The 13,482-nt window shown below is 34.7% G+C and overlaps 1 protein-coding gene and 1 long non-coding RNA gene across 7 annotated transcripts in view; one reads left to right on the top strand and one right to left on the bottom strand.

The window, feature by feature from the left end:
- The window catches only part of MOB1B (MOB kinase activator 1B), a 58,131-nt gene continuing 44,649 nt past the window's right edge, over positions 1 to 13,482 (bottom strand). For 3 of the 4 annotated variants that reach the window (XM_077848303.1, XM_077848305.1, XM_077848306.1), the window contains 3 exons: positions 13,093 to 13,226; positions 10,780 to 10,943; positions 1,982 to 7,976 (listed from right to left, as the gene is read on the bottom strand). In XM_077848303.1, coding sequence (XP_077704429.1) covers positions 7,899 to 7,976; positions 10,780 to 10,943; positions 13,093 to 13,226 — 376 coding nt within the window. In that variant the 3' untranslated portion in view covers positions 1,982 to 7,898. Of the gene's footprint in view, positions 349 to 1,981; positions 7,977 to 10,779; positions 10,944 to 13,092; positions 13,227 to 13,482 lie in introns of those variants that run through there. The other variant, XM_077848304.1, reaches the window with a different exon arrangement.
- On the top strand, positions 9,335 to 10,809 carry LOC144283767 (uncharacterized). 3 transcript variants are annotated; one of them, XR_013352339.1, is made up of 3 exons: positions 9,335 to 9,534; positions 10,160 to 10,296; positions 10,538 to 10,809. It is a non-coding gene; the product is annotated as an uncharacterized LOC144283767 (long non-coding RNA). The 3 variants fall into 3 exon arrangements; XR_013352341.1 differs by having other exon boundaries at positions 10,157 to 10,296; XR_013352340.1 differs by having other exon boundaries at positions 9,336 to 9,502.

Here is a 13,482-nt window from a genome sequence, read left to right as displayed (position 1 = left end):
AAAATAGTCCCTGAACATTGATAAGTAGTGGTTACAGTCCATGTATTTGTATACACCAGCCCAACTACTTCTGTAAAATGGTATTTATTGACTTAGTAAGTTTGGTTATAAATTACTTCTGGTAACCTTCATTATTGCCTAAAAGTACACGAATGCAGAGCCATCATAAAATATAAAAGCAAGAGCCGGGTAAGTCCCAGTGGCTCAGCGGTTTAGCATCGCCTTCAGCCCAGGACATGATCCTGGAGGCCCCGACCGAGATCCACGTCGGGCTCCTGCACGGAGCCTGCTTCTCCCTCTGCCTGTGTCTCTGCCTCCCTGTGTCTCTCATGAAGAAGTAAATAAAATCTGTAAAAATAAATAAATAAATAAATAAATAAATAAATAAATAAATAAATAAATAAATAAATAATTTAAAAAAATAATAGAAGCAAGAGTGGGGAGTCAGGGTGCTTCCGGCAAATCTCATGTGCAATAGCAAAATAACATGCTTAGAAGGCCATAGCCACCAGTCCTACATAGCTCCTTATCAAAGGAAGATATATTATGCTGCATGTGGGTTAAGGTAAACTCTAGTCATCAAGAAAATGTGACACTGTTCTCATTGGGCTGTTTAAAACAGGAGTTAAAATATTAGTATTTATTAAACACGGCTGCTTAAAGGAATATTTAGAACTTGATACCAAAATTTATAATTCCAAATATTACATAATGAAGATGTAACTATTTAAATTTAGTACAATGGGAGATGAATCTAATTATCAAAAGACAGTTAATTTTTACATGGGTATGTACTGAGAGGAATAAGTAGACTCTTCTACAAATACCAGTTAGTGACACTGGGAGACTGTGGTGATCTGGTACAAATGCCTCTAAACATAAATATCTCTAAATAATGATACTCTAAGAATACTCTAAATACACATTGCCTTTTGGAACTCAGGTATCAGAATAAAATGAAGATCTTCCAACACTGTTTATTAATATTCTTTTAATAGTTTGTAATGAAAACAAAATTTTAGATAAAGGCTTGATAGAAAGACCAACATATAATTATTTTACTAACTATCCTCATGGTAATAGAATATTTAAAGAAAACCAAAAAAAAAAAAAAAAAACACTGATTTCAAGAGCAAACCTATTTAGGTCTTTAAATCCTAGTCCTAATCAGTGACTTGTATAATTCCTGAGCTTCAGTTTTCTGGTGTGTAAGACACTGAGATACCTCTGGGGTTGTTGTGAACATTATAAAAAATAATGCTTAACAGGGAACCTTGGGTGGCTTAGTTGGTTAAGTGCCTGGCTCTTGGTTTTGGTTCAGGTCATGATCTCATGGGTTGTGGGATGGAGCCCCTCATCCAGCTCCGTGTTCAGCGGGAAGTCTGCTTCAAGATTCTCTCTCTGCCTGTCTATAGGCTCATGCACAACTCATGCACACATGTGCGTGTACTTTAAATTAAACAAATCTTTTTAAATAAAATAATGCATAAGGACACCTTGGTAGCTTATACTGACTGACTGACTTCGGTTTTGGGTGTGATCCTGGGGTCTGACTTCGGTTTTGGGTGTGATCCTGGGGTCCCAGGCTCCTGCAGGAAGCCTGCTTCTCCCTCTGCCTATGTCTCTTTCTGTGTCTCTCATGAATAAATAAATATCTTTAAAAAATGCATAACATAAATTTTAAATGTCCAACATATTCCATACTTACAATATTTCTCTAGGAATGTGTTTAATGTGTGAACATCTAGGGACACCTGGGTGGCTCAGGTTGAGTGTCTGCCTTTGGCTCAGGGTGTCATCCCGGGGTCTTGGGATCGAGTCCCACACATCAGGATCCTTGCATGGAGCCTACTTCTCCCTCTGCCTATGTCTCTGCCTCTCTTTCTGTGTCGCTCATGAATAAATAAATAAAATCTTTAAAAATAATAATAATAATGTGGGAACACCTAGAGCAAAAATAATCAGTAATGCAAAGTCTGGATTCATTGTCAAACATAACTATTTATTAATTTTTTAAATAAACATTCAGTTTCTTCCTTTAAAAAAAACCTAGAATTTAAATATTTCCCATCCCAGCACATACAAGTCTGTATCATTATTTACATCTCTCAGTTAAACATATTACAGATTTTCTGACATTCAGTATCCCCTTTTAAAATAAACTGATGAAGCAGTTAAACTGATCAGTAATAACCAGAATTTGAGTAATCTTGGCACAGTTTTCAATATAGCATTCATGTTGCATTTCATATTTTAGACCATTTCTCCCCATCCAGCTACTTAAAACAGAGAAAAATTATGTATCTCCATGAGAGCAAGATCCCTGTCTTTCACATTCTCTGCAATATTTACAGGTGTGAATGCTGCCACTATGCTTCCATTATATGGCACTGGCAGTATTCTACTTTTGTCCTCAGAAATGATCTCTATTCAACCTTTAAGTCTTGTCATGTTTATTGTATTCTCTTTCAACCTAGATTTCATGACAGTTCCTTGGTAATTTTAAGGAACCATGTATAGGAAAATTTCAAATAGAACAAAAGTTAAGTGTTCCCCACAGGATTAGGGCCCTTACCACCTTAGTTATGCGTGTACAAAAATAACAAATACAATCTAGTGGCTGTAAAAAACTATTTCCCTAAAAATAGTTATCTCTGCAGAACAATTTAAGGAGAAACATGTTCTTAACATGAAAATGCACTAATCTATTTTACAACCTGCACAAGGATTTCAGAATGAAATAAAAATGAAAACATACGCAAAACACCAACATACGAGATTTAATAATAAACAGAAAAATTAAATACTAACAAAAAGTTTAAATCATTAATATCTCAGGTTCAGTGACATGATTTAAAGAAGCTATCAACCAAAACAAACCAAAAATGCTTATATAAGTTGCACCTTCCAAAACTTCTGTCAATGTATTGACAGAAAATACCTCAGAATCACTAACAAAGAGGACCTGCAAAATCAATCTATTTGTTTTGTTTTCTTAGTGAGATGGGGTTCGGGAGATGGGAAGTTAATAATGTAAGAAGTAATTTAAGGAGAAGGAGATGACAAACATAGAACACAAAAAGGCCATCTTGAGAACTGTACGTAAAATTTTCTATTGCATAGCATTATATGCAGAAAAAGAAGTTACATCGTATTTGCAAAACTGGTATTATTCAATATTTTAATCTGTATTTTCTCCCTTTTGTCAAAATTTAAGTACCAATTCAGCTACAAGTGGAAAACATGGAACACAGTACTATTCCTTTAAAATAGGCTATGGTTAACTCATTAGGAACACCTTAAAAATTCAAATTGTATGGGCAGCCCAGTGGCTCAGAGGTTTAGGGCTGCCTTTGGCCCAGGGCCTGATCCTGGAGACCCAGGATCGAGTCCCATGTCGGGCTCCGTGAGTGGAGCCTGCTTCTCCCTCTGCCTGTGTGTCTCTGCCTCTCTCTCTCTCTCCCCGTCTCTCATGAATAAATAAATAAAATCTTTAAAAAAAAAATTGTTTGCAGTCAGAATTATTGTATCTTAAACTTGTCCATTAAATCTTGACATATATTTACCTCTAAATATTAATCTCATACACCATTAAACTGATAGCTGAAAAAAACAGCAATTTAACAATTGCCAGGTGAATCTTAACTTTATGACAAAAGTCTAATATTTATTTTAGGAGTGGTTCTTAAAGTACAGATCCAGAATAGCATTTCTAAAAATTGGTCTATTCTTTAGTATTTCAAGTAAGTTTCAAAATAAGTTTTCCCCTTGGTAAGCAGTCACATTTTCAAATTACAAATATACTTCTGGTCCCACATCTTTTTTTAAAAAGACATTCAAAAATTTCAAGTTATAAATGTATGAAATGATTACACAATTTTAAATATTTTATCTGTGATACACAGGCTTAAAACTCAGCATACTTATTATATAAAATTTACCAATTTGTACAATGATCTGCCGTCTTTAAATTCATATTGTTTATTTGAGTGAAAATATGTTTAAAAGGTAAAGGCTGTTGTCACCTTAAGCTACTTCTATCTTAAATATTGGATCCATTTTTTCTTCCTATCTCTAATCAAAATTATCCTACGGTAGTGAAGATAAAATTTAAAAGTTATCAGGGAAAGAAACAAAAATAGAAAACGAGATAGATTTTGATTTTTAATTATTATATTTAACTGTAAGGTAATTAAACTGAATTTTAAAAAATTAAATAAAACCTATATATCCAAATGATACTGTCTACTTCAAAGTAGTGATATCAGGAAAATATTTCCTTATTAAAATGATGTTAACAATGCTCAAAACATTGTCTTCTGCAAATTTAGAACCTATGCCAGTCCTATTTATTTATTTATTTATTTAACTATCTATCTATCTGTGCCAGTCTTTTGAACTTCCCTAAACCAGTAGGGAACTAAAGTTCTACGGAAACAACAAAGTTGAGTTGGTTTGGGGACTGAGATAGCTCATACATATTAAGCTGCCAAAAAAGATTTCATGCACGCTAAAATGACGAAATAGATTTTCTTGCATAGTCATAAACCAATTCTCAAGGCATCTCTAAAAATGTTCCAAAAACATTACACCTTCAAAATATAGCTGGAAAGAATAGAGCTCCCTAAGGAATCACTCTGAAGATCAACTCTCATTTGGATGTTTAAGGTATGACACACTTATTTTAAAAGAAAGTCCTATAACTTAATAATTGTATCTCACATATTTTACCATTTCATTGGTTATCAAAACCTCTCTTAGAGAGGGTGTACACAAAAGTATAAAAGAAATGTCATTTTGCTATTTTCCTATGAGCAAGGAAAATGCTAATACATAAAACAGTTTGGGGTTTGGTGATTACATGTAAAATATAAATATCCTCATCATCTATATTTCTTGAAGATAAGAGATTGCAGTGTTTTATAATTCCTGATAAGCCAGGCAGTAACTCAGTCTGAGATATATTATACACCAAACCTGTCTTCTCCCACCTAAAATATTTTATGCTGACCCTTTAGAATGTACAAATGAAAAAAGGAAAGCAATCTAAAATCTTTCAAATTAAACTGACCACCAAAGCCTCTACCAGCTAAACTAACACACACTACACTACTCTTTGAATGCAGTCTAATGCCATGGTTTTTATGGGAAACAAAATAATCAAGTCAGCAAATGAAATCCAGTAGCACCATCTACTGCTTAGTGAAAGATTTTCACTCTTTGTTATTAATTTCTCTCCACCACCATTACTCCATCATTTAAAATAATTCCTAAAACTTGCTTCATTTCAACATTTAACCAAAGCATTGTCACAATAATACTATGTTAACTATTTTATATTTTATGCTTTTATTATTGGATGAGAAAACCAACTTCTGCTTTAGATTTCTGTATAAGGAACAAGGGGGAAATCATTATCTTGCTTATTTATAAATTAAATTAAGAGATCAGGAAAGAATCCAATATACATTTATAAGCGAACTCCACTGCAAAACCAAAATTTGATCCTTATTCTGTAGGGCATCTTACTAACACTTATGGGAACTAATCAAAGCAACATTTTGTTAAATCAGTTATTTCTTACATGCTACCCATAGCCATGTAACACCATGTACAATGCCAGGCCTCTCCCTGGGAGAACTTCTCTACTTTGTTACCATATATACACTTACACATCTCCTTACTTCCTAATAATACCTCTGTTTAAAGGAATACTCAGAAGCAGGCACCTGAGATTATGACACAGTGACAATAAACTCCTATCTACATACAGTAGGAAAGTAGGGCCTACTACTAAACATTAATTTATAGAAACACTTTTCCATTTTTACTGTGTACTACTTGTGTAAGGCTTAAAAAGAGCAAGAACAATTTTTCACTATTTTCTACACTTGGCTATTGCAACCCTTTTGTTACTGCATTGATATTAAAGTCAAATGCAGTATGGAAGACTACTTGAAAAATCACGGGCTTCATTTTCATAAACAAATAGGACCCAAAATCACTTGACACCAAATTTTATTTCTGAATCAACCCACAGTGGCTGATATTACCTGTTTGGATAACAAAAGATTTGTTTTAAGGAAATCAGCTAGTTCTCACTGTAATTTGTCAATAAACATTACCAATGAATGTCCAATGGATTTGCCTCTGCCAGGCTCTCCTGTTACTTCTACTGTTGGTACTTGGAGAATGATTGTTAGAAATGAAATGGAGAAAAAGGCAGTTCCTAATGATCATAATTGTAATGGCACTAAATTATATCACTGCTCTCATTGTTAATGGCAAAAACAAACTGATTTCATTTTAGATTTTTTCCTACTGATCATTTTTAGTCTATGTAATTTCAGAGCAAGATTTCTATTCTACAAGGAAAAAGGTATGTATTTTAAACTGACGGAAAGAGATATACTAGAAATGACAAAATTAAAACTGGAAGTCTGAAAAAGATATTTCTCAAGAATAAAACTAAAGTGAAAAATGCTAATATTTTTTAAAACTAAGTTTCTCAACTTTTTACTCATGGGAATAATTTACTAGAAAGTCATGACAAATAAGATGGAAAAGTTAATACTACTGAATTAGCACTTTGATATCACTGCAAAGAAAAAGATTTCCTTTCACAGTGGAAAAATCAGAAGTCAGAATGCTTCAAATTGGACCTATCACAAGCAAAGAAGTTACTGTATCATTTTAAAATGACAGGCAAACACCAGCTCCATTCACTGAATGGAAATGCTGGAGTGTGATCAATTTCCCGAAACAGTCCTCAAATTCCATGTTTAACGTCTATACCTAAAATTAATCATTTATGTTTAACTTCTCATGGAAGTTGATTCCTAAAAGGAAGTCTCTAAAACTTTGTTAATAAGAAATTGGTTAAAATCTTCATGCCACTCTATTCAAGGATTTTAAGACAAGACTTTTCGAATTTGATTCACCATACTTAACCTCATCCATAGCTCCCCATACAAATTAACCCTCCTAACCAAACACACACTCCTATCCATCCCCTCCTCTTCAAAGTAGAAGGGGATTCTGTAGACTTATGGCTCATTTGGCAATTGCTAAGAAACCTCACAGTTCAGCATCACCTCTGAAGATGGTAAACCTATATATAACCTGAATTTTTACACCTACAGTGCAGTTAACATGTAGAAAGAAGCTAAAATGCAATAGGTATTACACTTCAACATCCTCAAGTTTCAATATCACAGATATCAAGAGATGGAAAAAGACCTGCTTGTAGAACTGAAAGCATTTGTTAATTATCATCAATATCAAAAATAATAATTTTTTATGTTCTACATGCACACCTTTACAAACTGTGTTTCTTCAATGTAGTAAAAGCTGGAGATCACCAATTTAGGTAAACTATGGCTTTTATCATAGATATTTTGAAACATGCATCAGTAAGTGCCCTGGGTAGTATTCCTGGTATTTCAAGCCCTGTTCAGTTCAATGTCTGTGCTTTGCACTTCAGAAGTGAGCCTGCCAAGGCACTTAAAAACATAAGTCTTTTGGGGACTTCAAAAATTGGCCACAATTTACACAACACAGAACCCCCATCCATCAGCAATCCAATTAAGTAAGCATTTTCTTTCAACACACAGTATTATCAAAAAATTTGGAAGTAATCAAACCAAGTTAAAAAACACAAAAAACAAAAACTGTATGCCACTAAGACAAAATTTACCCCTATGAAATATATAGAGAATGGTTCTTGGCTTCCTCTAGCAATAGAATATGTTTAATTTATTCAGAATAAAGAAAAACTAACCCAAACAAGCCCCCCAAACCTAAGACAAAAATGACCAAGATAAAAATAAAACACAACAAAATCCAAATACACTCCACACACTTCATTTGAGGAACAACTTGCACAGCTCTTCATCCTTTTATCTGTCCTTTGAGGTGAGTTTTTCAATCAGTTCTTGGAGTGGTGCAAGTTCTCTTCTATCAATAAGGTTGAATTCCTATGCATGATAAGGCAGGAAAAAATAGTGAAAACATATTATTTGCATCTCATTCCAAAAGCAGATTTTCTATTAACATTTGTTGGAAATTAGCTTTCAAGGTAAATAAAAGTCTAATCTTTTTAAAAAAAAAAATGCTTTTCTCCTCCCTAGCTCTGTGACTTCCTTAGACAAATCACTTAAGCTCTTTGGATATTATGTTTGTACGTGTCTGTAACAATACTAGAGTAAATCCCCCTACTTCATAAAATTACCGTGGAGACTAAATGTGATTCCGTGTGTTAACTGCTTCATGTAATCCCTGGCATAAAGTGAATCCCACTCAGTTTGTAGGAGTGCTGCTTCTTGTTAAAGGGAATAACCTGAGTATCATTTAGATATAGTCAACCAAGTGGGGACCAAAAACTAGCATCTCAGGCAAATTTCAGTATTATATGAAAAGTGAAATAGTTAACATCTGCAAGCTATCATAAAATGTGGTATGAGAATAACTGTAACTAATGTGAAGTCCACAAATGATAAATTAAATCCTATAAGAAACAAATGAGAAAGTCTGGATTTAATTTTTACTTCTTTAGAAATTCCACCCCTCTCATTCTGAAGTTCAGTTCCGAATAGATTTGCCCTGAACTATAAAATTGTAAGGCTAGGGGATCCCTGAGTGGCACAGTGGTTTAGCGCCTGCCTTTGGCCCAGGGTGCGGTCCTGGAGACCCAGGATCGAGTCCCACATCAGGCTCCTGGTGCATGGAGCCTGCTTCTCCCTCTCTCTCCCTCTCTCTCTCTCTCTGTGTGACTATCATAAATAAATTAAAAAAATAAATAAATAAATAAAATTGTAAGGCTAATAAACATCAACCATCCATACTTCTGATCTTCTGATCTTCTGTCCTGGTGGGACATTCTGAGTTCCCATTTCATTCATTTATTAGCATGATCATATGCCAACCTGAGGGGAAGCATTAGGGAGCATTTAAGAGCAAACCTACCCCCTAAGGTTTGTGGGATCTGGACTAAGAACACAAATTGATATATATCACATGACTATTAAATTTTATACATTAAGCTAATACATTGTTAAATAAAACATATTCTATTCTCCTGCCTTGACAAATATGCCTTCATAGTGACCAGGAAAGCAAATTCAAATTTAGAACTCTCAAAATTCCTCAGGATTCTGCACTGGAAAGTAGTAACATGAGGAGAGTCTGTCCTTGACCCTCAGCAAATGTCCCTGATCTTCCAACCCCCAGCTCCACCCTGCATAAAACGGGGCCTCAGCCTATAGGATTGTGACACCTAGGCCATGGTCATACTCTCACAAACAGCTGCCATCTGTTTACCTAGGCTTATATAGGCCATGGTCATACTCTCACAAACAGCTGCCATCTGACTACCCCTTAGATCTAGAGGTACCACCTATCAGAGATATCACCTTCCCTTGAAAGAATGGACCCAAGGGTAAGATCCGTGAACATGCTGAAAATACAACTGGGACCATGTGAAAAGGAAATTCTGAAGTGTCAGGTACCTAAGCACAGACCAGTGGGATCTGGGAGGTATGTTCTTTGCCCTATGGGTCCCTTACACTGTGGGGAGTACAGCTGGAGAAGGGCCAGAATAGGGTTCTATTAACAGTGAGGCCCAGGTCAGAGCGCCTCTTACTCAGTCAAAGGGTCATTGTATAACTAATGGACCTACCTTTAAGAAAGTCACAGTATCTTGAGATGTAAATAGGCTCAGATGTGGCAAATGCTGTATTTATCAATCCCCTACTATTTGGTAGCAGTTGAGAGAGAACATTACACTCTAAAAGAAGATCATATAGGGGCGCCTGGGTGGCTCAGTTTTTGGGCATCTGACTTCAGCTCAGGTCATGATCTCAGGGTCCTGGGACTGAGCCCCATGACAGGCTCTGTGCTCAGCAGGGAGTCTGCTTCTCCTTCTCCCTCTGACCCTCCCAGAGGGAGAACCCTGATTGGGTTCTCTCTCTCTGGCTCACCGTCCTTCAAATAAATAATATATTTAATAAAAAATAAATAAAAAACACAGATTCAAGACTTGGACTTCTGCCTACCATCTACTCTCTCAACCTCCACCAAAAAAAAAAAAAAAAAAGCTGATCAGCTTAACCATTTCCACCTCTTTCAATCCTGCCTACTAATGATCTAATTATCATAGCAGAATGCAAATATCCAACTCCTCTTAGTCTACACCTTTGAGAACTAAAGGGAGAAGGAAGAAGAGGTCAACTGGAGTCAGAAAAAAGACTAATGGACCTCTGGAATAGCAACACTCTTTGGAACATCTTTGTTCTTCAGGTATGAGTAGTACCTAACTTAAAAATTATTCAGAATATGGTTTTTAAAAGGAGGGGGGAAAGGTGTTATATTCAAAGCCCATTTCCAGGACAGAATTTGCTGAAAAAAACAAAAACAAAAAAACATCTAGAGTAGGCAGGTATTGAGGGTTAAGGCGATTAGGAGGAATGCTAAAGAGACCAAGTTTATCTACAGGCCTGCTAAACGAGCCAGATTCCTAACTCAGCCCCCTCCATTACAGCCTGTTAACTGAAGCAAATTCAAGGCAAGACACCTCTCAGATCCATTTCAGACTGGCATGCCACCAACTTGGAGATGAATGGAATCAGAAACAAAAGGCCTTATCATCATGGCAAGCATACGAAGATAAAGGCTAGAGAGATACGGCAAATTTTATCCTAAGAGTATAGATGCGAGACTCACCCTGGAACTCTGTAGATAACTGGTTTTACTGAGTAAAAAAGGCCTCCTAATTCAACTTACCTGGACAAAAAAAATAAAGTGCTTGAAAGATGTATTGAGATGTGCTTCCTCCTGAAGCTGGATCACAGGGTCGAAATGCTGATGATAAATGTGAGCATAAACCCTAAAGAGGCGTTTGAGGATAGTTTTTGCCACAGACATGAAATTCTTCGGGAATGGGACACCTAATAAATAGATAAATAACCCTCTCTATTAACAAGAGACAAGAACAAGGTAGTATGAGTTTATCAACAAAAGGCAATATAAAGTAACAAGACGAAGCTCAAAAGTATTTGTGAATTATTACCAAATACCCACTGTACTTTTCAGAAGTTCTCAACATATCATGAATGAAAATAAACCTCAAAAGTTCCATGGAATAAGCCCCTTAAGTCTCTTATATACCTGCCACTTCAAAACGTGAAATAGATTTATGCCTAAGATGGTAATGAAGCTAAAACTCACAATTACACCCTCAGATTTCTTAACATCAAGTCTCAATATAAATATTCGTTAAGTACAATGTACTAACCTAACCATGTTCAGTTTTGTTTACAAAGCTTGCAATATGTTTTTATATTTTCTTGATGGAAATTATTTCATTACAACTCCAGGTCTACATTTATTCTGAAATTAGCTGCAGTTCCTCTCAATGAGGCTCATTGTTTTATGAATAAGAGCACTTTTATAGCAATTAAACAATTACAGACTAGAAAAATGAAAAATTCCATGTCCTTTGTTACACTGGCTAAATGAACCAAATTGGTAATACACAAGCCAAATCCTAATACTACTGGATTCAGTGTCATCACATTGCCTACCATTCATTTAAAAATATTATAGGTACCAGGGCACTTGGCTGGTTCCGTCAGCAGACCACATGACTAGGGGTTTTAAGTTCAAGCCATATGTTGGGTGTAGAGATTACTTTTAAAAAAATCTTAAAATATATATAGAGAGAGATCACAAGGAAACACAAGACAAACCAAGATGAAAGGACACTATATAAAATAGATGCTTATATTCTTTGAAAAGGTCAGTGTCATCAAGGACCAAAAAAGAATGAAGTACACATATTCCATATTTTAAAAAGTTACAGTAACATGACAAACAAATGTCAGAGATTTTCTTTTGCTATGAAGGATATTATTGGGAAATTTTGAAAAATCTGAATAAGATCTACAAATTAAATAATACTCTTGTATCATTGTTAAATTCCTGATTTTGATAGTTATACTGTGATTTCCTAAGAAAATGCACACTGAAGCATATTTGGATAAAGAGACATCATGCTTAGGAAAATGCACACTAAAGCATATTTGGATAAAGGGACATCATGCATGCAACTTACTCTCAAACAGTTCAGGAAAAAGAAAACATGAAGTTGTGGGGAGTGCAGAACGGGGTGGGGGGGAGAACAGGGATTCTTTGCATAATTCTTGTAAATTTTCTAAAAGCCTGAAATTCAGTCAAAATAAAAAGTCACAAAATATATTATGGGAGATAAAAGGAGAGGGCACTTAACCAAAATGATTATGAGGTATATAAGTAAGGCAGTCCTAAAAAACAGCCTCTTATTACAAAGGCTCCAAAGTAGTTAAGACATTCAATAAATGTGTTTAAAACAATCCATAATAACAGCAACTATTTACATTGCTGTCTCCTCTACCACACCCTTCTTCCAAACTCTAAAAGCATAAAATATACTAAAAAAGTTGTCTGTTGATAGAAGAACAAATTCTTAATTTTCTCAGAAAACACGTTATAAGAAGTTTTAGAGAGTAAAACCATATGAATTATCTAGATGTGAATAATTTCTACTTGAAAACAAATATAATTTCCTTAAGAGTAAATATAAAAAAAGCAAAAGTCACTCAAAGCAGGTAACAGGCTAACCTCTCAAATCTTGTTTCTTCTCACCTAGCTTGATTTCACAGTGTATAAGATTCACACTATCATTATAAACTCAAACTCCCTCTTTGCCACAAATACACTGTAAAACTGGAAATAAGTAATATAAGCTTGTTCCCTAAACAAGAAATGGATATGACCGTGACAGATGATACTGGCTGCCTATCCGGTATACAGTCTCTTTTTTCTATAACACAGGCCAAATTTTGTTATTATCCAAGATACACTGATATTCTCATTTAAAATTACAGGGAGGTTTAACTTAATATTCATGATAAACTCTGGTATGAAAGAGATAAAATAATTTTAAATGTAAACAATTAAAAATGTTTTGATACCTATAGTAGTCTAGAGAGCCAATAAGCTCTAGAAATATATAAAACTAGATAAATAATGGATTCCAATTACACAAAACAATTATACCAATTTTTGATGGAAATAATGTCTCATCATCCAACTGGTCCTGAACCCAAGTCATCAGGTAATCAATATACTTTGGTGCAGAGCACTTAATAGGCTTCTTTATGTTTGTTCCATCTGCCCAATGATACTCATATCTGTATTGGAAAGATAATAGGAACATAAAATATCAGTATATACTTATAAAAATGTGTTTTTAATTATATATGTATGTATATTATGAATGTACACAGGACACACGTTTTAAACAATCTGCTCCTAATAAATAAATAAATAAACAAACAAACAGTCTGCTCCTCTAAATAAAGATATTTGGCATTTAAATTTAGAGTTTTTAAACTGTTACTGGACTATTTTGCATTTATCATGATCCAAACTAAGCAGATCCCATCA

This window comes from Canis aureus, chromosome 14 (genome assembly GCF_053574225.1).
Source record: "Canis aureus isolate CA01 chromosome 14, VMU_Caureus_v.1.0, whole genome shotgun sequence".
Taxonomy (NCBI): domain Eukaryota; kingdom Metazoa; phylum Chordata; class Mammalia; order Carnivora; family Canidae; genus Canis; species Canis aureus.
Note: the sequence above shows the minus strand (reverse complement) of the source record. Positions and strands in the feature narration are given on the sequence as shown.